The following is a 22790-nucleotide window of genomic DNA, read 5'->3' as shown; positions in this document are numbered from 1 at the left end:
CCAGAGCTGGCCCAGCCTGAAACCAGGAGCCAGGAGCTTCATCTAGGTTTCCTGTCTGGGTAGCAGGGCCCAAACACTTGGACCATCCTTTACTGCTTTACCCAGGCCATAAGCAGGGAGCTGGACCGGAAGTGGAGCAGCTGGGACAAGAACTGGTGCTCCTGTGTAGGATTTCCCCAATGTCACAGGCAGAGGCTTTACCTGCTATGTCATAACGCTGGTCCCTATACCATTTTCTTCTTGAAGACAGACATTTAATTTTGGGAGGGATTCATCACCATGATCATAGCATAGTGTCATGCACAAGGTGTGATTCAGTGAAGCTAAATACTGAATGATATGACCTCCATGCATTTTTAAATACTCTATATTAACTTCCATAAGCGAGAGAAAATGTGCTTTTTGTCTTTCTGGTCTTCTCTGCGTCGGATTCAATGTCCTGCTGAGGAGAACCTGGGAGATAGCAGATAATGGCTCAAGCTCTTGGGTCCCTGGCACCCACCTGGAGGCCCAGGTAGAGTTTCCAGGCTCCCAATTTTGGTCTTGGCTATCACGAACTTTTGGGAGAGTGAATCAGAAGATGCAAGGTCTCTAATCTCTGTCAGTTTTTCAAACAAAATGAAAACCAATGAATGGATGCCATGGTGTTGGAGAGGGCATGCTGGGCAGCAGAGGAAATAAATTGGCCTAATTACTTGAGAGATAAAAGTTCACTGGCTACTCACTGGGCTCAGCTTATGGGTGGTATTTTTTGTTTCTCTGTGTATGTGTTTGTGTGTTGAGAGAGAAAGAGAGAGAGAGAGAGAGAGAGAGAGAGAGAGAGAGAGAGAGAGAGAGAGAGAGAGAGAGAGTGTCTTTAGGTAAGCAGCTCCTTAATTTATAAGCAGCTCCTCCCCTCCCTTGCATGGTTCTTTTCACTCCTCTCCATGGAACAAGAAAGCACATGCATTTCTAGTTCCTTGGGAGAGAAGGCAAAGCCTAAAGGCCAGCTAGTGGGCCAGATCACTTATTGAACTAAGCCCTTCTGTGTTCCCTTCCCTGTCCACCAGCCACTGCTTCGCCTCTGGGTCTTTGCTAGAAATAAAATGGATGGAAATGAGGTCAGAATCCTCCTTTCCCATGCAAAGATGAAAGACAGTGTTTAGTGCTTAAGGAGATCATGCGATAGTGAGGAGATGGGCAGAAGAGCTGCTGACCATTGGCAGTGATGAGCTGGGGTGGTTGATCCGTCGTGTGTGGGGTTGGATGACACTGAGGAAGAGGGCTCCCAACCTCAAGACTTCAGAGACAGAGATGGTTAGGCAGGGCCAGGGGACCCGAGTTTAAGTTTAGTCTTGAGGGATGAATAAGTGAAAAACGTGGCTGGGAGGGAGTGCCAACATGAAGTGCCAAAAAATGGTAAGTCATGAAAGAGCATTCCCTGGGATAGGTGTGACTGGAATGAGCAAGTGGACAGACACAAGTGGAAGAAGATCCCAGGGTCAGGTGTGCCCATAGGTGAGAATCTTCTAGAATGGTGAGGCATGTGGATAGTGGCATGAGGCCAGAGGTAGATGAGATGGGCGGCTGGGTTGGACAGGAAGAAGACTCAGGGAGTGGAGTTGATGGACGCTGGTGACTGGTTGGTTGGGGGTGCTATGGTGGAGTAGGGGCAGAGAGGGAAGAGTTGAGCACAACACCTGCTTCTGAGCATCCCAGGACCGCTGCCCCTAGGGAAACTGAGGAAGCTGGAGCAGAGTGCCATTGGATTTGATCCCCTAGTTGACGAGATGGTTGCTTCGTCTTTGGCTGATTCTGCATCCATTTTAGAGCAGGGACTTTGTCTCAGTGCCTCCATCACACAAGGTCTGGCACACAAAATTGGTTCTCAGAGTCTGAGAGTGAACACTAGAGGAGACGCCTTTCAACGTCAGAAGAAGGGCTACTGGTCTCCAGTGAGAAACTGCTGGACAACTTCTGGCCAAGGACAGAAAGCAATGGCCTCCCAAGGCCTTGGCATGGTAGCACAACACAAGCCCACTCATGGTTTTTGACCCTGGAAGCATAGGCAGCTGGAACCTGCCTCACTTCTCTGTGACATGTAACAGGACCCCTCCTTGCTGGAAGTGCCTCTGTATGGGATCCTCGGTGTTGTGGGAGTATAGCTGTGCATCTGCATGGGAAGGTGTGAAGCTTTAGGCTACACATGCTGTGTTTTCTTGACATGCAAAGGTTTTAAAAGTGGCTCATATCCTGGGCTGGCATGGACACACAGCAGGATAAGCCTCTGCCTGCAGCATTTGCATCCTATATGGGCACTGGTTGATGTTTGGGGTGCTCCACTTGCCATCCAGCTCCCTGCTTAAAGTCTGGGAAAGCAGCAGAGGATGGCTCAAGGCCTTGGCCCCCTGCACTTCTGTAGGAGACCCAGAAGAAGCTCCTGGCTCTTGGCTTCAGATGAGCTCAGTTCTGGCTGTTGCAGCTATTTGGGGAGTGAATCAGCAGATGAAAGATTCTCTCTCTCTCTTTCCCTCTCTGTAAATCCACCTCTCAAATAGAAGTAAATCTTAAAAAAATAGTTTCTATTTGTGCTAAGCTAAATGTATAGATTTGGGAATGAACGCGAAATTCCTGGGTTTTTTTTTTTAAGATTTATTTTATTTTCATTACAAAGTCAGATATACTGAGAGGAGGAGAGATAGAGAGGAAGTGGAGCTACCGGGACTAGAACCAGCAGCCATATGGGATCAAGGCTAGGACCCTAGCCACTAGGCCACACTGCCGAGCCCATTCCTGGGTATTTTTAAGGTAAACAGTCAGGGGGCTGGTGGAAAAAAAGCATTCAGGCACCACTGAAATTTCATTTCCAACTGCAGGCTCTTGTGGGCACAGGGGCAGGGAGGACTGAGGATCAAGGGGGTTTGCAGCTATGGGTACAGCTAAGAGGGATGATCATGTTTGTGTCTTCTCAGATCTCGGGATCGCTTTTTGAGGAGACCACTCGGAAATGGGTGCAGTACAGAGAGAAGTGTCTAATAGACTTACTCAAGGCACCTTCTGGTAAGTACCTGTCGTGGCCACCTGTGGCTGTGTCACAGAGCTCAGTGGCTTGGAGCCATCATTGTGGCACTGAAGGCTAAGCCATTGCCTGGATGCTGGCATCCATATCAGGGTGCCAGTTTGAGTCCCTGCTGCTCCACTTCTGATCCAGCTCTTGGCCAATGTGCCTAGGAAGGCAGCAGAGGATGGCCCAGGTGTGTGACCCTGCCACCTGTGTAGTAAATGCTGGCAGAGTTCCTGGCTGCTGGCTTTATCCTGACCCAGTCCTGGCTGTTTTGGTAATTTGGAAGATTCTCTCTCTCTCTGTTACCCTTTCTTCCCCTCTCTCTATTGCTCTGCTTTCCAAACAAATCTTTTCGGAAAGCTCAGTAGTTTTTAACAATGACATTCACTTGCTAGCTTTTGTATTTTCATGGATCAGGAACTCACTGAGGCACTTTGGGTTCCCTTCTTTCTGATTCACAGAGGCAGGGATTGAGCTGTGAGCTCCATCTGGGAGCTGCCATCCTCTGAAGGCTCATTTATGCCCATGTCTGCTGGCTGTTGCTGCCTCTCAGCTGAGTGTTGAACCTGGACAGGTGTCCAGAATACCTTACCTCCAGGTGTCTACTCCACCAGGCCTGGGCACCTCCTTCCAGGTGTCCACCAGCAAGCCTGGTTCAACATCAACCTGTTCCTAGTGACTGTCCCTGGCCTCAGATCTCATAAAACAGCCCTCCTGCCATGCTCTGTTGGCTCAGATGGCTGCCAAGCACTACTCAGGGTCAAGGGGAGGATGACAGCCACGTGCCACAGCCTACTCACATGGCTTGAGCAGTGGTTACAGATCAACCAGGGAATCTGCCAAGTGGGTGGGTGAGTGGGGGTGCCCCTGTCTACCAGGATGCTAACTAAACCTGAACATCAACATGCCCTTAATCCAAGGGCACGCTAGCAATGGTGTGATAGTTTGGTCAGTCCATGTCCTCACCTACCTGCCCCTGGTTGATACATCCATATGGTTACATGTGTGAGAGAGAAAGAGAGAAAGAGAGAGAGAGAGAGAGAACAAACTGTGGCCCTGGTCATCCTGCCAGCTCCCTCTGAATACCCCTTTTTAAAAAAGCCCAGGTAGCTGAATTGCTTGATATCAGATGCAAGAGTCACCTCTCACTTTAGTGAATACTAGGATCAACACACAGGGCAGGTCTTCCTTACCCAGAGCCATACCATTAGGAGCTCAGCCTTACACAGACTGATCCAAATGGAGTTGTTCTGCAAGTAGACCACCAGAGCTGTATTTTCTGGACTGTTCCATTCACCAACATGCCAAGTTCCCTCAGTGTATACTGACCTGTGGGTGCCAGGTTGACAGAGTGCCCCAGTCAGTTCACAGCCTAACAGATGCACATTCGTAGGGTTCCAACAAGGCCTGTCACTGTGATGCTCACCTTGGGGAGTCCCTGACTTCTGGATTGTAGCTAGCAGAGAGTGGGACTGAAGTGTGGTTTCCAGGAGTTGGGAGCTTGCTGCATGAAAGTTTGGGAATCCAGCCTAAAACACGACCATTTGATTCCAGGAGGCATGGGAGGGTGGCACTGGATTTTTAAGTTTAGAGCTTCCCATAACCAAACACAGGCATGTAAACCATGCTCCAACCTGGAGATGGTTCAGGTATCACATAAGGATCATTAACTGAAGTCATCAGGTGTGTGGAATGTGTATAACCAAGATCTAAATTCTGTGGCTCCCCTTATATCCACTTACCATTCTGTACATTTCACAGATGCTAGGTGTCCTCGCATCTGATTGGTGAAGGTTTGACAATTATTTAGTTAATTATAAGAATGTAAAGGACTGGTCACACCTCTGGGCATCCTCCTGACCCTCAGTTTTCTGTATGCATCAAATAAAGCAACCTCAGTATAATGGCGATGTTGATGTAACTGACCAGTGGTCAAGTTGGGTAGCCAACAGCACCATGGTGGGGGCTGCGTTCAGCATTCATGTGTTCCTGGTGTGTCTAGATAGTAAGAGATCTACTCTGGTCCTTGCACAGTGGGCTACACAGGCTTATGCTGGGAGGGAGGTGGGCTCCGGGAACCTAGGTACCTCTGATTCCACCAGAGGATACCCTCTCCCACCCCCTTCCCCACTCTGCTCTAGTTCCAACACTGACATTGCTTCTGCCTCCTTTTCTGCCCATAGGTGTTTTCTGCAATGGGACATTTGATCAATTTGTGTGTTGGCCTCATTCTGCTCCTGGAAATGTCTCTGTTCCCTGCCCTTCATACTTACCGTGGTGGAGTGAAGGTAAGAAGTTGTGCTTAATTTTCAGTAGTTCCTTTAAGGGCTGGTGATCAAGTTGGGAGGCAGTTAGAGAGCTCCCACCACGTGCTCTCCTCAAGTCCTCATGCTCCCACCAAGCCTTGCTTTCCAGCTCTGGGTCACCCATCTCCCTCCTGTATCTTGCTGCAATTCTCCTCCCTCCCAAGTAGAGAATAGCTCTCTTTGCTTTGAGGATTATAGCATCCAGGCCTGGAAGCAGGGAGGCTAAGAGTGGATGAATTTATGGGGAGGCCAACAGTGGGAGGGGAAGATTGAGAGGTTTTCAGCCATACAGCCTTCAGAATGAGGAGGAAGGACTTTATTTTGCCCTTGAACCCATGTTTTGTTCTTTTGTTTCAAGTCCTGTGGGACTTGGATGGCGCCTTCAACCACATAGTTTACCCTGATGCTGTTGAAAGGAAGTGACTACTAAGCCTTAGGAACCTGAGATACAAACCCACCTTGACTCACTCCAAGAAGCCCATATCCTCTGGTCATTTCACTTTGCAATGGGAGAGGAGCTGTTATGGTTTTAGGATCTTGTTGCTTTTCTCCATAGATCACAGGCAGATATATAGAGAGTTAAAATAATTCATGGGAAATGTAAGCTGTTACAAAGTGCCCAGGAAAGAGTGTTCCTGAAGATGGTGAGATGTTAGCATTTTGTATTTAATTGTAGCCCAAGAAATCTTCACTGTGGCGAAAGTTAGCGTCCAATGCTTGTTCTAGGAATTGGGGGGTGAGGGGGAGGAAGCAGGGGGTGGCAGGGTGGGGAGAGAGAGAGAGATTAGAAAGAGATTAGAAAGAGGATATATTTCTGGGAGGGACACATTTTTTGGAGCTGCTGTCTGATGAAATCTATTGGGAGTCAAGTTTGGGGTTGTGAGGTTTAAGGGAGGGTGAGGATATGAGGGGACTTCCTGGCCTGCAGGAGTCTGGATGAGTCAGCCAACCCTCAGCCAGCTCAGTGAAGCCAGGGGGACCCCCGTGTGTGAAGTCAGGAGCCACGAGGTTGGAGTCAGTCCCTCTGTCTTACACCCTGAGGTGTGGGTCAAGCCCCTAAGGCCCTGTGAGCTGTGGTTTCCCCATCTGTTGTGTGAAGGGAATGCTGACTGCCTTATAAGCTCATTTGAAGAATATATGAGAAGGCAGACTTGGGTAGATGCTTGGTTAGTGGGAGCTGCAGCTGTGTCCAGGGCTAAACCCTCTTGAATTTTCCCAGTCTTCGAGGCCCCAAGGCCCACAAATTCCTCCAGGTGAAACAGACTGCCACCTCCCAGCCCTACCACCTACTGCTTCTTCCAGGAGCTAAACACCTTGGGTACCTTTCATCCTAAGATGGAGGTGAATGGAACATCCACATTTATGAAGATATTGAGTTAAGACTTTAAAAAAAAAGAATCTATTTCTTTTTATTGGAAAGGCAGAGTTACAGAGAAACAGAAAGACCTTCCATTCTTTGGTTCACTCCCCAGATGGCTGCAATGGCCAGAGCTGAGCCAATACATAACCAGGAGCCAGGAACCTCTTCTGGATTTCCCTCACTGGTGTAGGGTCTCAAGGCTTTGGACCATCCTCTGTTGATTTTCCAGGCCATAAGCAGGGAGATGGGTATGAAATGTAGCAGCTGGGACATGAACCAGCACCCATATGGAATGCCAGTGCTTGTAGACAGAGGGAGGATTAGCCAATTCAGCCATTGTGCTGGCCTCTAGTTAAAGAAGAAAAGGAAGGTGGGTGTCTGGCCTAGGAATTAAGATTCCGACATCCCATATCACAGTGACTGAGTTGCATTCCTGTCTCTGGCTTCTGATTCTAGCTTCCTGCCAATGCACACCTTGGGAGAGAGTCTGTGATGGCTCAAGTCACCAGGTTCCTGTCACGCATCTTGGATTGAGTTTTTAGCTCCCAGTTTCAGCCTGGCCCAGTCCTGGCTCTTGCAGACATTTGAGAGAATGAATCAACAGATAGGCGATCTCTCTCCTCAACCCTTCTTTGACGCTTCAATGAGTCAAGAAGTTTATCAACAGTTTCTGGGCTTCTGGAAGTTTACTAAAAGGAATGCAATTGACCAAAGGAAGTGACTCTTCCACATGACTTTTTTTTTCCCCCTCATTGGGCCTTTAGAATCCAAATAAGATCTTGTAGAGAAAAGAGGATGTGGAGACAACCGAGAGGTTGAAGAAAACTCCCAAATGTTAAGGGGTGCAGAGAAGTTCTTGTGCGTTGAGGTTAGGAGGTGTGTGGTCATACAAGGGGACATAAAGTCTGGTGATGCATACAGGCTCTGCTGGCGTCTCAGGCTGGCGGGTCTGGAGATTGTGAAGGCAACTGTGTACTGTGCTGAGAACTTTGGACTTGCCTTTGGGGAACCAGATTATGTGCAGCCATGATTGGAGGGTGGTAGGGGCAGTATGAAGGCATGAGAAGACATAAGAGGTAGTTTGGGAAGGCCACACTGGCCCCGTTGACTGTTGGCTGTAGGAAGGGAAAGGAGCCAGGAGGTGAAGCTCCTTAACAGCTACTGCTCAGCAACAAGAGACGATGCGAGTCTGGATTCAGCCAGAGGCAAGAGGCTAGGGAGGAGGACAGAGATTAAAGAACGCTATTGCAGGGGGATTCTCCAGGCTGAAGGCCAGCTGGATGGGAAACCTTGGAGCTGGCCCCACTCACACTCACTCCAATTGGTAGCTGGCTCCTTCCCCTCCCTCTGCTTCTGCTGCCGCCCTGGGGAGCAGCTCATCCTCACCCACTGTGGCTGTTTCCTGATCCATACACTGGTCCCCAGCCCCAGAGCTGGCCTCCTTCCCACCACCCTCTACAAAGCTCCCTAAAGAGCCAATGGGTCTATAAATGACTCACAGGTCCTTCAGCCACCTGGTCCTGCTGTCCTAGCTGGCACTTTCTCCTCCTGTCCCTTTCCAGTGGCTCCAGCCAAATGAAGGCTGCTCCACCTGCCCTGCTATTAGTAGCCAGTGCCTTTGCTCACAGTGATTTCACCATACTCCCTGCATGTCTGCCTTTCTCTCTTTTACGTTTTTGAAATATGTATCTATTTTTATTGCAGAGGCAGAGTTACAGAGAGAAGGATAAACAGAGAGAAAGATCTTCCATTCACTGATTCACTTCCCAAATCGTTGCAATGGCTGGAGCTGAGCCAATCCAAAGCCAGGAGTCAGGAGCCGCTTCTGGGTCTCCTACATGGGTGCAGGACTCCAAGGCTTTGGGTTACTCTCCACTGCTTTCCCAGGCCATAAGCAGGGAGCTGAATGGGAAGTAGAGCAGCTGGTACATAAACTAGTGCCCATACACGATTCTGGCATGTGTAGGTGGAGGATTAGCCATTTGAGCCATTGCACCAACCCCCCAAACCTCTCCCTTCTGATGCCTCTTCTCCACATCAGTGGTCAAAATAGAATCAAATCCTCTCTGCAGGGCTTGTGTTGTAGTGGGAGACAGAGTATAATCAATAAATGTCACTCTTAAGTATAGATGTGGTCCACTTTGAAAAAGAAAGAGCCATTGGGGGTGGGATTGATGTGGTGATTCAACAGGTAAATCCTCTGCCTGCAAGTGACAGCATCCCATTTGGGCATCAGATTGTGTTCTGGTTCCTCCAATACTTATTCTTTTTCTTTTTACAAGATGTATATATATATTTATTGGAAAGGCAGATATACAGACAGAAAGATCTCCCATCCACTGATTCACTCCCCAAGCAGCCGCAATGGATGGAGCTGAATGGATCCAAAGCCGGGAATCAGGAACTTTCTCCAGGTCTTCCATGCAGGTGCAGGGTATCAGGGCTTTGGGATGTTCTCAACTGCTTTCCCAGGCCACATGCGGGGAGCTGGATGGGAACTGGAACAGGCAGGATATGAACTGGTGTGCATACGGGATCCCAGTATATACAAGGTGAGGACTTTAGCCACTAGGCTATTTTGCACCAGGCCCTGGCTCCTCCACTTCTAATCAAGCTTCCTGCTTATGACCTGGGAAAACAGCAGAAGATGGCTCAAGTTGCCCCCACTTGGGAGATCCAGAAGAAGCTCCAGGCTCCTGGCTTTGGATCAGTTCAATTCCGGCCATTGCAGTCATTTTGGAGAGTGAACCAGTGGATGGAAGATCTTTCTATCTCTGTTTTTCCTTCTCTCTGTACATCTCCCTTTGCAATAATATATATATATATATATATATATATATATATATATATTAAAGACAGAGCATTGTGAGGGAGGGGGAAAAGATGGTAGGGAGTTTGAAGTCTGAGGAGTCAGTTGTAATTACTAATCGAGTCATCATGGAAGGCTTCGACATGATAGTGACAACTTAGTGATGTCCCAGGGAGGTCAAGATTTTGGCCAGGAGGGGAAACATGTGAAGGAGATGAGGGGATAATGGTAGATCAAGGCGTGGAGCCTTGGGAACCAGAGCCCACTGGGCTGTGCAGAAGGCCTTCTATGGGCTTCGACTATTCTCAGAAAGCCTACGGAAGACGGCGAGTGAAAACATAATATGACATGACTGATTTGGTCAGTTCACTGACTGCAAGGTGACCCTGTGGCAGGAGGGGCTGGATTGTCCAGGAGGCATGAGCATTGAGGTGAGAGATGATGGAAGCGAGAGGTGGGAAAGGATGTCAGTCTCTGGATCCAGGGGAAGGGACACATGATGGGATTAGGTAATTGGCCAATGACGGCTCAGAGAGAGAAAAGGCAAGGATGATGCTGAAGGATTGAAACCGAGGACAAGAAAGACGGTTGTCACCCACGGATATTAGGAAACATGTGGGTGCAGCAGATTTTGAAGACAAGCTGAAGGATTTGGGTTGGGGAAGTGTTGATGGAGATGTCTGTTAGACACCCATGGTCATGCTGTCAGAGGGGCAGGTGGCTGATCACATGGATGCCCCTCAACTGGATGCAGCCAATAGCTACCCACTGATGGTCTGGGATGTACAGAGTCAGGACTAGGAAGTGCCAACACATTTCCTACTTTGCAAATCCAGTGTCCCTGAACCTCCAGGTAGGAGGGGCTCCTGGGATAGGCAAGGCTGAGTCACAGCAGTGCTTGTCATGGGCAGAGCAACTTGCCACCCAGCCTTGCACACCTATACCATGAAGGGGTCCTCACTCTGACCTTAGCTCTTAACAAAGATGCTGGAAGACTTACAATGGGCAGGACTGATCACAGGGGACAACAGTCTTTCAGCTGTCACATAGGTGGCAGAATGGGTGTTACCCTGGACCTGTCCTCCCTGTGCCAACACTTTCTCTTCTTCAAGGCACGGCCTCCTGGACCACAGCAAGATGATCCCCCACTGGACAAATGCCCAGCAACCCTCTCAGTGTCTCCGAGCTGGGCTGTACCTTGGAGGGGTTAGGGCACCCCTGAGTCACTAGGGACCGTTCTAAGTTCACAGACTTTGGGTAAACACAGCAGACATTAGCGGATCATGGTTTGTTACGAAATCGTGAAACTTCCGTGTTTTTCTTTCCATCCCAAATAAACAGTTGGGATGCTAATGAGAGCTCCCCAAAGGGGAAATTAATATCCTTCTTCCCTGGGATTTTCCACAGCTTTGTGGCCAGGGCTAGAGCCTTTCAGGGTACTCCCCACCCCCTAATCCCTCCACCCCCCACCCCGGGGATGGGGCTGTGTGTCCTGAACTTTCCTCCAGAGTTTTGTTTGCTTTTAGAGAGCTCAAGAAGGGCCTACAGACGCTGCTCAGCTCAAGGCACTTGGCTGAAGCGAGAGAATGGCACAGGTATCTGGCAGGATGACTCAGAATGCTCCGAGGACCACAAAGCCAAGCAAGACGTGAGTCTGTCCAGTTTGCTGATTGGGGCTCCTGGGTCCAAATCACCTTCTACTTTCAGGACAGCCGGCTTGGTAGGTGTATGTGTGTGAACCACTCAGTAAACCCCAAGGGAAAACCCCACTTTCCCAGTCACTTCCACAGCCTGGGCCTGGGCCACCCCTCTCCAAGCCCCCTGTGGTTGCCTCCTTGTCTTCACTCAAGCACCAGGTCAAACATCTCCTTTGAGAGATGCCTTTGAGAAAACACTCAGGTAGGGGAGGTAGGACTTGAGGGGGAAAGGCACAGGTGAAAGTGGAACCATCAGGGAGGTTAGCACAAGAGCTCCTGGGATTTGTTCCTTGTACAGTTCTGCTGTGTGACAGGCAGCTCCTGCCTCTTACAGGGGTCAAGGTGACACCGGTGGTTTCAGGAAAGTCTGTTCATCTCAGAAATTCCTCTAACTTTTGTCACAACCCAAGATAGGCTAATGGTATGCAATGAATGGAGCAAACCATGTGAACTGCATATCTCCTTTCCTGCTTGAGGCTTGAGGACAATGAGAAAATCCTGGTCCTTTTTGACCATGATCTCAAATCTGTGACCTAGGCTAGGATGCACAGTGGGCTTACAGACAGTAGGCACTAAGTGCTCAGTGAGTGGGGCATTAGTGTCAGTACTGGCTCTGAAGCTTCTCAGGTGAGCCTCCTGTGTGAGCCGAGATGTGGAACCAAGACCATCCCTGGGTGGTGTGAGCTGGACCTGGGTCTGCAGCGGGCACCATCCCCAGGGCAGGTGATGGGAACAGCACATCAGGACTTGAACACTGCGTGTTCAAAGACAGGAAGCAAAGTGCTCTGTCCACCTCTCTCAAAGTGGCTGTGCTTCTAAGAATTTAGATACTTAGAAAGAATCAACTTCTGGTCTTGTTTACCTGTGCCTCTGCTTGAGGGTTGAAATATTGCCCAAAAAAGGCCAATGTTAGTAAATCTTTCCATTTCAGAATTTTGGCAAGCAAAATATGTTATGTTCTTCCAACTATTGACATGTTCTGGATACTTTGGCATGGTACATGGCACTTTTAAAGAACATTGTGTGTGTGTGTGTGTGTGTGTGTGTGCCTAAGCAGCTAAGAAGTATGTTTAGACACTGTGGTATGGAATTGTGTTTAGTGTTATGGAAATAAATTGTTATTTTGTCTTACCTCAAGCAAGCTGTTTTCTTTACACTTAGAAAAAATACTTTCCAGCAAGACAAACAGCGCATGTTGTCTCTCCCAGCGGAAGTTAAAAATAAATACATGAAAGACAAAAATTCTTTCTATGCTTTCTTTAGCTTAATATTTTATTTATTATTTCTAGATAAGATTTTAAATTTACATTATGGACACATCAGCATATATCAACCGAGATGTTCGCATAGTTTATAATCTGAATAGATACAGTATATCATGTTGATGATACGTTCTCATTTTCAAGCTATTTTGTATACATTGGTTATCTGTAATTTTTCAAACACTTTGTTTTGAAATAGTCAAACATGTCAAAGAGTCAAAATAAGGGCAGACATTTGGCTGCTAGTGGTGAAGATGTACACTTTTCATGTTATTTGCCTGAGACGAATATCTAGCCCAGGGGGAGTGAGTGAGTGGGTCCCTGACATCCACCCATTTGAAAGACTGGGCTTGAGTTCCTGGATCCCAGCTTGGGCCTCACCCAGTCCTAGCCATTGCAGGCATGTGGGGCTGAACCAATGGATTACAGGATGTGTGTGTGTGTGTGTGTGTGTGTGTGTGTGTGTGTGTGTATCTCTTTCTGTCTTTCAAGTTACTTGATTAAATACATTTCTAAAAAGAAATGTTAAAAGAGTTTAAGACAGATGTCTATATGTCCACTACCTGGATGCAAACTCTATTGACATTTTGTCTCATTTACTTGACTTAATCTCTCTCTCTCTGCAGTAGTAGAAAGTATTTTGCAAGCACCATGAGATTTTATCCGTAAGACTTCAAGTACCTCCAAGATAAAGAAAATCTCTTGCTGTTCATTAGATCTTCTTCTAGGAAATCATCCAGAAAAAGTTGGATTTGGAGGGAAATACCCAGACAGACGTCTGACCCCATCTTCCACTAATGAGCACTGATAGAAAAAGGGGCAGCAACCTGCCTGGATAAACAGCCTGTCCCCATTCCCCAAACACTCTCACACCCTGGACACAGATCCTTTATGATGCTCGCTTTCTTCTTGCATCCCTTTGGGTGGTGGGGTCAGCAAGGAGGTAAGCGTCTCTGTGTGTTTTTCACTCATGGAGGATCCTTGGCTTCTGAGATGGACCAGAAGCAATCTAAGCTACCCTGTTTGGGTGTCAGTAAGGAAAGGGACTGCAAGGGTTGAAATGATATTGGAGGACCCAGCACATCTCTCAGTCTAGACCTTTGCTACTCCTTGATGTGGGGTCGGGGAATGTGGCTTCCTGGCATGGCAGTCATGTCTGTCTTTCCTCTCTGTCCAGGAGGATCACTGGAATTTGCTGTTCATCTTGAGGCAGATCTATACCGTGGGATACTCCCTGTCTCTCATCTCCCTCTTCCTGGCGCTCACCCTCTTCCTGATATTTAGGTGAGTAGCATTTGTGTGGACATGCATCTGGTAGATGTAGTGTCATTTGCTCACTGGCTCTCTCTAGAAGGCAGTGGAAGACAGGGCTTGTCAGAGCTGGAAGCAATCTGAGACAATCTCCTGTGCACCCATTTCACCCTGCAGATGAAGGGGGCTGGGGTTCTGGTGAGAAACACTGAGTTTCCCCTTCCCATAAAGCCAAGAGGTTACAGCATTAACTAGAACCTGAACCCCAGACTCCTGAGTCCATCTTTTCCTCCTATGGGTTAGATAACGCTCATGGGTCTGGTTCTGGTCAGCCTCACACCTCTCGCAGCTGGCCCTATCAGAGGTTTTGCTTTTACAGAAGAGATTAAGAAACTCCCTCAAAGCATATGCATGAGCAACAGAACTGGGGTTCTGATCTAGGGACCTTCAGAATCCAGTGGTTATCATTTATAAGATTCATGCATGCATTTGAAAGGGAGAGAGATGACAGACATAGAGATAGGAGAGGAAGAGACAGAGAAAGGGATGGGAGAGTGAGAAAGAGACAGCAATGGAGATTTAAATGCTCACTCTTAACTTAGAAGAATTAAGTGATGTCTCATTCTAGTTTGAATTGGGAGGAATTCTCACCCCAGGAGTTCAACATTATTAGTACTCCTAGGTTGTGAGTTCGAAGAACCCGGACAGAGGATGTATCTTAACTGAGATCTTACAGCTGGTACGTGGTGGAGCCAAAATAATAACCAAGAAGTCTAGGGGCTGAGCATTTACCCTCTGAATCCAAGCGTCTGCTACTATATCAGGTTTTAGAAATTACTCAGGTTGAGGGGCTAGGAGGAGACAGTGTTGTGAGTTTAAGCCATTGCTTGCAGATGCCAGCATCCCGTCTCTATGGAGTGCTGGTTTGAGTTTCCTGCTGCTCTGTCTCTGATCTATGAAGAAGCAAGATCACATAGCCCAGCAGTCCAGCTCTGGGATCTCCACTGTGACCTCTGTCCTTAGTGGGAACCACATAGATCCCTCAAGCCTAGACTCGTTGGCTTGAGCCATCCTATCCTGAGGAGAGGCACTTGTTTTTTTTTCCTTGCACAGAAAACTCCACTGCACGCGCAACTACATTCACATGAACCTGTTTGCTTCCTTCATCCTGAGAGCCATGGCTGTTCTGGTGAGGGACATCGTCATCCACAGACTTCACTCCAAGAAACCCGACACAGAGGACGGTTGGATGTCCTATATGTCAGAGGTAATATCCTCCGCATTGTTGAAACTGGATGGGTTAGTACTGAAGGCAGAGAGCAGATGGATGGGGCCAGGGAAGAGGGTGACCAGGGCCTTCTGGTTAAAAAGGCAGCTGCAGACTGAAGGTGGTAATCTCCAGTTAATGGAACTCCAAGACAAATAACCCATAAATAGCTGCTGTTGGTCTGTGCTAGGATGGGGAATTTTGCTACTTGCAAATGAGAGAATTGAGGCAGCTCAAGTTTTCTTTACAGTGGTTGCATTTTTAAAACAGCAGAGTTTTTACTACATGGACCTTTGTATCCATTTTTTTTTTGTTTTAAAGTTTTTTTTTTTTTAATTTTAAAAGTAGAGTTACAGAAAGAGAAGGAGAGGCAGAGAGAGATATCTTCCATCCACTGGCTCACTCTCTAGATGGCTACAATGACCAGAGCTTGGCTGGTCCACAACCAGGAGCCTAGAGTTTCTTCCGGGTCTCCCTTGTGGCTGCAGGGTCCCAAGCATTCGTGTCATCTTCCATTGCTTTCCCAGGCTTATTAGCAGGAAGCTGGGATGGAAGTGGAGCATCAGGGATTCCAATCATTATTACTGTGGGAGGCCAGCTAGTGTTGTTTTAACCTTCCGCACCACCGCACCAGCCCTCATGACAGTCTCCTGAAATCCTTTTAAGGTGTCTTGGATCTGAGGTGATATTCTAACTGTATTATTGATTTCAGTCCTGTTATTGATTATTTGCGTCTTTACCCTTTTTTGTTCATACCTTGGATATTCTTGCCAGAGGTTCCTCAATTTTATCAGACTTTCCATTTTTCCTTGTTTTTATTATTATTACCATATTATTATCATTTTATGATGCAGTTGCATACGCCCTGGGATTTTCCTTACCTCCTCCCCTAGTCCTACCTCCCTTGATCCCCACCCCTCCACCGCCACTGAGTTCTCCCATATCATTACAACAGCGTAGTTCCTTATAGACAGTCATAAGTCCATCATTGCGGGCGTAGACAATGGGAGAAGGTCCAGCATCCCAATGTCCAGACACATCCAATAGTTTCACTGGGATTCCTTCCTCGATTTGAAAGTAGAGGTGCCCACTGCACCATCCTCACATCTGGACATGTTGGTCTCCACTACACAGTCACTATAAATCTCCCCAAGTGAAAATCCACAAAACAAAACCAACAACAGGAAGAAAAATAGAAATTTATAATGCTGTAAAGTTAAACAACATGCCACTGGATATGATGGTCTCCATCCGTTACTTTACATCCCCTTAAATGAAAAGCCACAAAACAAAATCAATAACAGGAAGAAAAAATAGAAACTTACAATGCCATGAAGTTAAATGACATGCTACTGAATGACTAATGTGTTACTGAAGAAATGAAAAAGGAAATCAAGAACCTTCTTGAAGAAAATGATGCTACTGTCTATGAGTCACTGAAGAATTTAATCAGAAGAAAGTGTTTTGAAGAGATGTAACTAACAAAAAAATATCAAAATTGATGAGATATTTTCGCTGACCTTTGATGGTGAGATGTATCTCCTGTGCTTAACAAATAGATGGATTTTGTGTTTTTAATCCAGCCTACTAACCTTTGACATTTGATTGATGGATTTAAGCCATTTACATTCAGGTTTAATATGAATGGGTGGTAATTTTGTTCTGTCATTTAGCAATGGGTTGTTCATTGATTTAGTCTTCTGTTGTTATTTTACTGGGATGTTCTTCCCATTTGCCTTTGGTTTTGTTTGGTGCTATTCCTCTTCTCTGCCAAGAGAACATCTTGAAGTATCGTTTGTAGGGCAGGTTTGGAAGAGGCACATTGCTTGAGCTTTTCTTCACTGTGGAAGAATTTTATTTCATTTTCAAAAGAAAACTTTGCTGGGTACATTATTCTGGGCTGACAATTTTTTGCTTTTAGGATCTGGAATATATCACTCCATTCTCTCCTGGCTTATGAAGTTTCCTGTGAGAGATCAGCTGTGAATTTAATTGCCATTTCTCTATATGTCAATTGACTTTTTCAAGTGCCCATTTAAGGATCTTTTCCTTATGTCCAATTGAAGAGAGCTTGATTATTATGTGTCATGGTGAAGACCACTTTTGGTCAACCCTGTTGGGAGTTCTGTGTCCCTCCTGAATGTTGTTTCCCAATTCTTTCTCTAGGTTAGGGAAATTTTCCCTTATTATTTCATTAAATACATTTTAAAACTCAGCTTGTCTTTCTGTACTTGCTAAAACTCCCATAACTCTTACATTTGGCCTTTTAATAGTGTCTTTTAGTTCTTGAATACTTTTTTTAGATTGACCCAGCTCTGCTTCCAGCTTTTTGTTTGTTTCCTCCTGGTGACAGAATCTTCTAATTCTGAGATCTCTTTTTTGCTTTCCTCATTCTATTTTGGAGACTCTCCACTGTACTTTTAATTTGCTCCACTGTATTCTTCATTACTGATATATCAGCTTTCGTTTTGACTCATTTCCTGTGTGGCATGTTCCTTAAATTTCTTGAACTCCTGTATTAAGTGCTTTTCATTGTTGATCAAAAGCTTTATAACAAGTGTTTTGAATTCTGTATGCCCTATTTTCTCGATGTCTTCTTCAGTTAACTCTGAGGTAAGCAGAGGTTTTTGCTCCTTTGCAGGGAAGTCTTCAATAGTGTTCATTGTGCCTTTGTCTCCTCTTTTGTTCTTGGTCATTGTGCTTCTGGTTAGCAGATTCTTCTCCTTAGGGTAGGTTTGCAAGCTGTGTCACCCACAGGTCTACAGTTCAATTTTACTTATTGGGATTGGTACCAGGTTCTTTGTTTGTAGGCATTTGTGCCACTCCCTTCAGCAAGTTCCAGGGCTGGGTTCTTATGTTAAACTTCTACCGTGGTCTGCATAGCCTAGCTCCTGGATCAGCACTCCATCTCTTGTGATCCTGCACTACTGTTGTACTGTTATCTGTACAATGTTTCTCCCAGTTCTGGTTCATGCAGTTTCCAGGATGATAGCACATGCGCAGCTCACTATTGTCCTTGCAATGTTAAAGCCTTTGCCACACTGTACAAAATAGTGCCTGCTGTGAAACTCGTGGAGTTCTTGATCTGCTGGCAATTGGGTCTGAGGGCTACCCAGACTTATTTTGGGTGGAACCTGAAGAATGCCACATCTTTGTAATTCACTGAACCCGAAATGAGCTTAGTGCATGCAGTTCTGTCCCATAGCCATTGCTTCCCTACACAAGATGGTGCCTGATTTGGCTCTAGTGGGGTTTTAGGCTGTGAAATCTACCCTGTTCCTGCACCATCTGTTTGGAATATGCTGCTCTGTTTCTGCTCCTGGTCAAATCAAACAAATTAGCAGAATGGGCAGTTCTTTGTCTGGGTTCACCTTGTGTGTCCCAGTGAACTCCCCTTACCATCTGATTGCTGCTGCTGGAGTTCAGATTGTTGCTGCCTGAATGCTACTGGCTTATTGAGTCACTACAGCACCACGCTGTTGTATCCACTGCTTTCCTGTGTCCACCAGCCTCCTTCTGCTGCCGGTCTTTCCTCTCCTGTTTCCTGGAATGTACCCTCTCTGCTTCACCCTGTCTCATGTTTCTCCATTTGTTTAAATGTGTCATCAACCTATTCTGCCATCTTGATTTTCTCCATGTACCTTCTTTAATTCACTATTCTAACTTTCTTTTTTACATGCTGCTTAATATTCTGAACTTTTTCTTTTTAATGAAGTGCATTCAAGGTTATAAATTGAATTCTGGGCTTGATATAACTGCCTTGCAAGTTTTGGTGTGTAATATTTTCCTTACCTTCAGGTCAGAAGTAATTTCTAATTTCTGACATAATTTCTTCCTTCTTCTGTTCCCTAATTTCCAATCATATGAATAGTTTTGAGTTCTTGCTTTCTAGCTTTCTTGAACATGGTTAGAAAGCATACTTCAGGGTGGATATGGTGGCATAGCAGCTAAAGCTGCCACCTGTAACACCAGTATTCCAAATGGATGCTTGTTTCTGGCTGCTCCACTTCCAATTCAGCTCCCTGCTAATGGACTGGGAAAAATAGCGGAAGAGTGTCCAAGCACTTGATCCCCTGTCACTCACATGGAAGATTAGGAAGAAACTCCTGGCATTGACCAGGCCTCAGCCCTGGCCATGGTGGCCTTGTGGGGAGTGACCTAGCAAAGATCTTGCTGTTGCTCTTTGTCTCTCTCTCTCTGTAACTCTGAATTTCAAATAAGTTTTTTAAAAAGAAGGAAATAAAGAAAAATTCTCCTTTAGTGTTTCCAATGAGTGTGAGGATGTACTGTTTTTGAAACATGCCTAGTGTTCTGGAAGAGAAAACCGAGCACACTATAGGGCACTGTCTTTCATATGTGGATGTTAGGGCCAGAAGGTCAGGAGGGTGCAGGAGAGAGGAGAATAAAGGAAGAGGCTGTGCTTGGAGGTGGGGTGGGTGGAGGGGTTCCCCTCCACTCAGGGTCCCAAGGCCTGAGCTCACCCTTGGGTGTTCTGTCCTCTGCAGATGTCTGCCTCCTGCCGCTCCGTCCAGGTCCTCCTGCACTACTTTGTGGGTGCCAACCAGCTGTGGCTGCTGGTGGAAGGTCTTTATCTTCATGGACTGCTAGAGCCCACTGTGCTTTCTGAGAGGCGGCTGTGGCCTCGATACCTGTTGGTGGGTTGGGGTGAGTTTTGGGACCTTCAACTTGCCCTCTTGGGAGCCTGGGAGAGTCTTTTGTTGGAGCCAGAAACCCAACTGGAGAGTGGCTCCTGGGAGGGAGTATTCCCAAAGTCCCAGAGGCTCTGAAGAGAGATGTGTGAGGTCTTTGGTGGAATTAGAGGACAGTCCAGCTATTCTATCCCCTGTTGCATTTTGGTCTCCTTTAGATGCCATAACAAAAACAAAACAACTCAACAAAATCCTGGCTTAGATAGCACTCATCGATTTTCTTGCAGTTCTTGGAGCATTGTTGGTTTGTTGAGGGCTCACTTCCCAGATTACAGATAGCCACATTTTTGCTCTATTGTCACATTGGCTGAGAGAAAAAGCCAGCTGTCTTGATTGTAAGGTCATCAACCCCCTTATACCAGACAGGGACCCACCCAAACCTCCTTACCTCCAAAGATCATCATTTTGTGTACAAGACTTTCAAGGGAACACATTTAGTCCCTGATACCAAGTCTTTAGGTTGAGGATTTTAAAAAAATTATAAAAACATCTGGAACCCTATCTTCATTTACACCCTTGGGGAATTTAAAGGTGAAGGATTCCGAGGAAATATTCTGGGCCTGTGATTCACTAGCCTTTGGTTAATGTAGGCTTTGCTTTAATCTGCTTTGTGACAAATGGTGAGTCCTTTGCCCTCCCTGGGTCTGGTTTCTGTGACTATAAAACCACGGAAGGGCCCTGTGCCACCTCCAGCTCCCACAGTGACTGCATGATGCTTGGCTTTGTCTAAGTTTGACCAAGCTGTACGTGGCCCCATCAGGCTGCAATGGGAGGCAGACATGCTTGGCCAACTTGCTCCTAATGGTGGTGCCCTGTGTTTTCTCCCCAGTTTTCCCGGTGCTGTTCGTGATTCCTTGGGCCTTGGCACGTGCATACCTGGAGAACACAAGGTGGGTAGTTCACATGGTTTACTCTTCCAAGGGCCAGTAATTCCCAGATATCCCCCATTATTGGGAAGGACACTACTTTCCCAAAGAGAAACATTAATTCCACTGTGTGACCATCTAGAATATGTTTATGAAAACAGGTAGAATAATATCAGATCTTACAGTCATTAGTGTTTTTTAGCTACCTGTGCAGATGAGTACAAAGATGTTATCATAGGTGAGCAGCATCCCTAGGTATATAATGGCATAAACACAGAATCGCTTATTATAGCATCATTTACAACAAGGAAAAAGGGAAGATCAACCAAACCAAACAACCCTGGATGCTTTTCCATAAGAGAATCATGAAACAAACTGGTTGTATTCCACAACAGTTGAGGAGTATAATGGGACTACTAAAAAAAGCCGAGTTAGCTCATATCTTTAAAGATTTACTTATTTCTGTTGGAAAGGCAGATTTACAGAGAGGAGAGACAGAGAGAAAGAACTTCCATGCATTGGTTCACTCTCTAAATGGCCACAATGGAGCTGAGTCAACCTGAAGCCGGGAGCCAGGATCTTCTTCTGGATCTCCCATGTGGGTCCCAAGGCTTTGGGCCTTCCTCTACCTCTTTCCCAGGCCACAAGCTGGATGGGAAGTGGAGCAGCCGGGACACGAATCAGTGCCCAGATGTGATCCTGGTGTGTGCAAGGTGAGGATTTAACCATTGAGCCAATCACACTGGTCCCAGCTTATATTTTTGACTTTCAGGGACTGGATCCCAGTAAAATATTGCCAAATAATACATGTGGGGCCTTAAAAGAGTTCATGGAAGATGGAATTAATGGATAATGCCTATATTGTAATTATATAATTTCACTTTCCCCCTGAGAAATCACCACCATACAAACTCTGTTTCATGGAGTAATTTGAAACATATGGATATTAGACTTCATTTCTGGCTCCAGCTCTGGACTCTAGCTTCTTGTCAACGCAGACCCTGATGGACAGCAGGTGGTGGCTTAAGTAGTTGGGTTCTTGCTACCCAGGTAGGAAACCTGGATGAAATTCTCCATTCTTGGCTTCAACCTGGCCCGATCCTCAGAGTGGTGGGCATGTGAGAAGTGAATCAGTAGACAAGAGCATTCTCTCTAATTCTGCCTTTCACTTCTTAAAAATCCATGTACAAAATTAAGAATCTATTTTCATAAGAATATAGCAAAATGCAGAAGGCCATACACCCTGGGTTGCTACCACGGAAGAATAATTCTGTGGTATTAACAGGATGGAATGGATCCTCTCATCACCTCTCTATGCATAAGCATCCCTCCTCGCCTTGTCTCATTTTTAAGTGTTTTCTTCCCACCTGCTCTTGGCCCTTAGTTGCTGGGCAGACAATGAAAATAAGAAAATCTGGTGGATCATCCGAGGACCCCTGCTGCTGTGTGTAGCGGTAAGGACACCCCCACCCCCACTGCCCTTTTCGTTTCTGAGCTCACCCTCTCACACCATGTCTCAGACTCTGATATCTTGAGAAAGAGAAGCAGGTTCCACTGAATGAGAAGGAGCAAGTTAGATAACTTTGTTCTGCTTCAGGACCTAAACCCAGTGTTATCTTGTTAAGCTTTCTCCTCTGCCTTTTCAAACCACTTAGACACCTGATCCTAGCTCTGCCGTGAAGGGTGTCAGGTGAACCAGGCCCTGGAGAAAGCAATTGTTTCAGTCAGAGGAGCCCTACAGCTGCAGGGCAACCTAACTGTTTAACCTACCACCACCAGCAGGAGGAAGAAGAAAATAGATGAATTGTAAGGGAGAGGGGAGACACAGTCAAGGTTAAGGCAAAGCTAGGATTTGGGATCAGAATCATTGAACAGAGGTCACGCTGAAACCTTGTGGGCCCCAGAGTATTTAGGATGGGAAAGGAGTGCCCACTCACTGTCATAACCCCCTTTGGCTGGTGGTGCTGCGTGAGAGGGGAATCCACCCTGGGGACAGAGGAGTAGCAAACAGCAGGAAGACTGGTGAGATCCGGGAGGGAGACTCAAGTCTCTCCTGCCTGCTTAGATGTGACCATTGTAGCTGGTGCCCACAATGCTCTGGCTACTGCTTCCTCTGCTTTGTTCACCATCTTCTCCAAGGGGTTACTGCATGGGCTTTTTTATTTTCTAATTAAAAATCTAAATAGGAAAAGGTTATTTTTCATGAAAAAATGGCAATAG

At 46.4% G+C, this 22790-nt stretch overlaps 1 protein-coding gene across 2 annotated transcripts in view; it reads left to right on the top strand.

Annotated features, from left to right (window-relative positions):
* GLP2R (glucagon like peptide 2 receptor) overlaps positions 1-22790 on the top strand; it is a 56996-nt gene that overhangs the window by 7541 nt on the left and 26665 nt on the right. For both annotated transcript variants that reach the window (XM_058675788.1, XM_058675789.1), the window contains exons 2-9: positions 2952-3039; positions 5227-5331; positions 11045-11166; positions 13655-13761; positions 14842-14995; positions 19501-19660; positions 20534-20594; positions 21955-22024. In XM_058675788.1, the coding sequence (XP_058531771.1) occupies positions 2952-3039; positions 5227-5331; positions 11045-11166; positions 13655-13761; positions 14842-14995; positions 19501-19660; positions 20534-20594; positions 21955-22024 (867 nt within the window). The remainder of the gene's footprint in view (positions 1-2951; positions 3040-5226; positions 5332-11044; positions 11167-13654; positions 13762-14841; positions 14996-19500; positions 19661-20533; positions 20595-21954; positions 22025-22790) is intronic.

This window comes from Ochotona princeps, chromosome 17 (assembly GCF_030435755.1).
Source record: "Ochotona princeps isolate mOchPri1 chromosome 17, mOchPri1.hap1, whole genome shotgun sequence".
In the NCBI taxonomy this organism is placed as follows: Eukaryota; Metazoa; Chordata; class Mammalia; order Lagomorpha; family Ochotonidae; genus Ochotona; species Ochotona princeps.
This window is presented reverse-complemented; position numbering and strand designations above follow the sequence as displayed.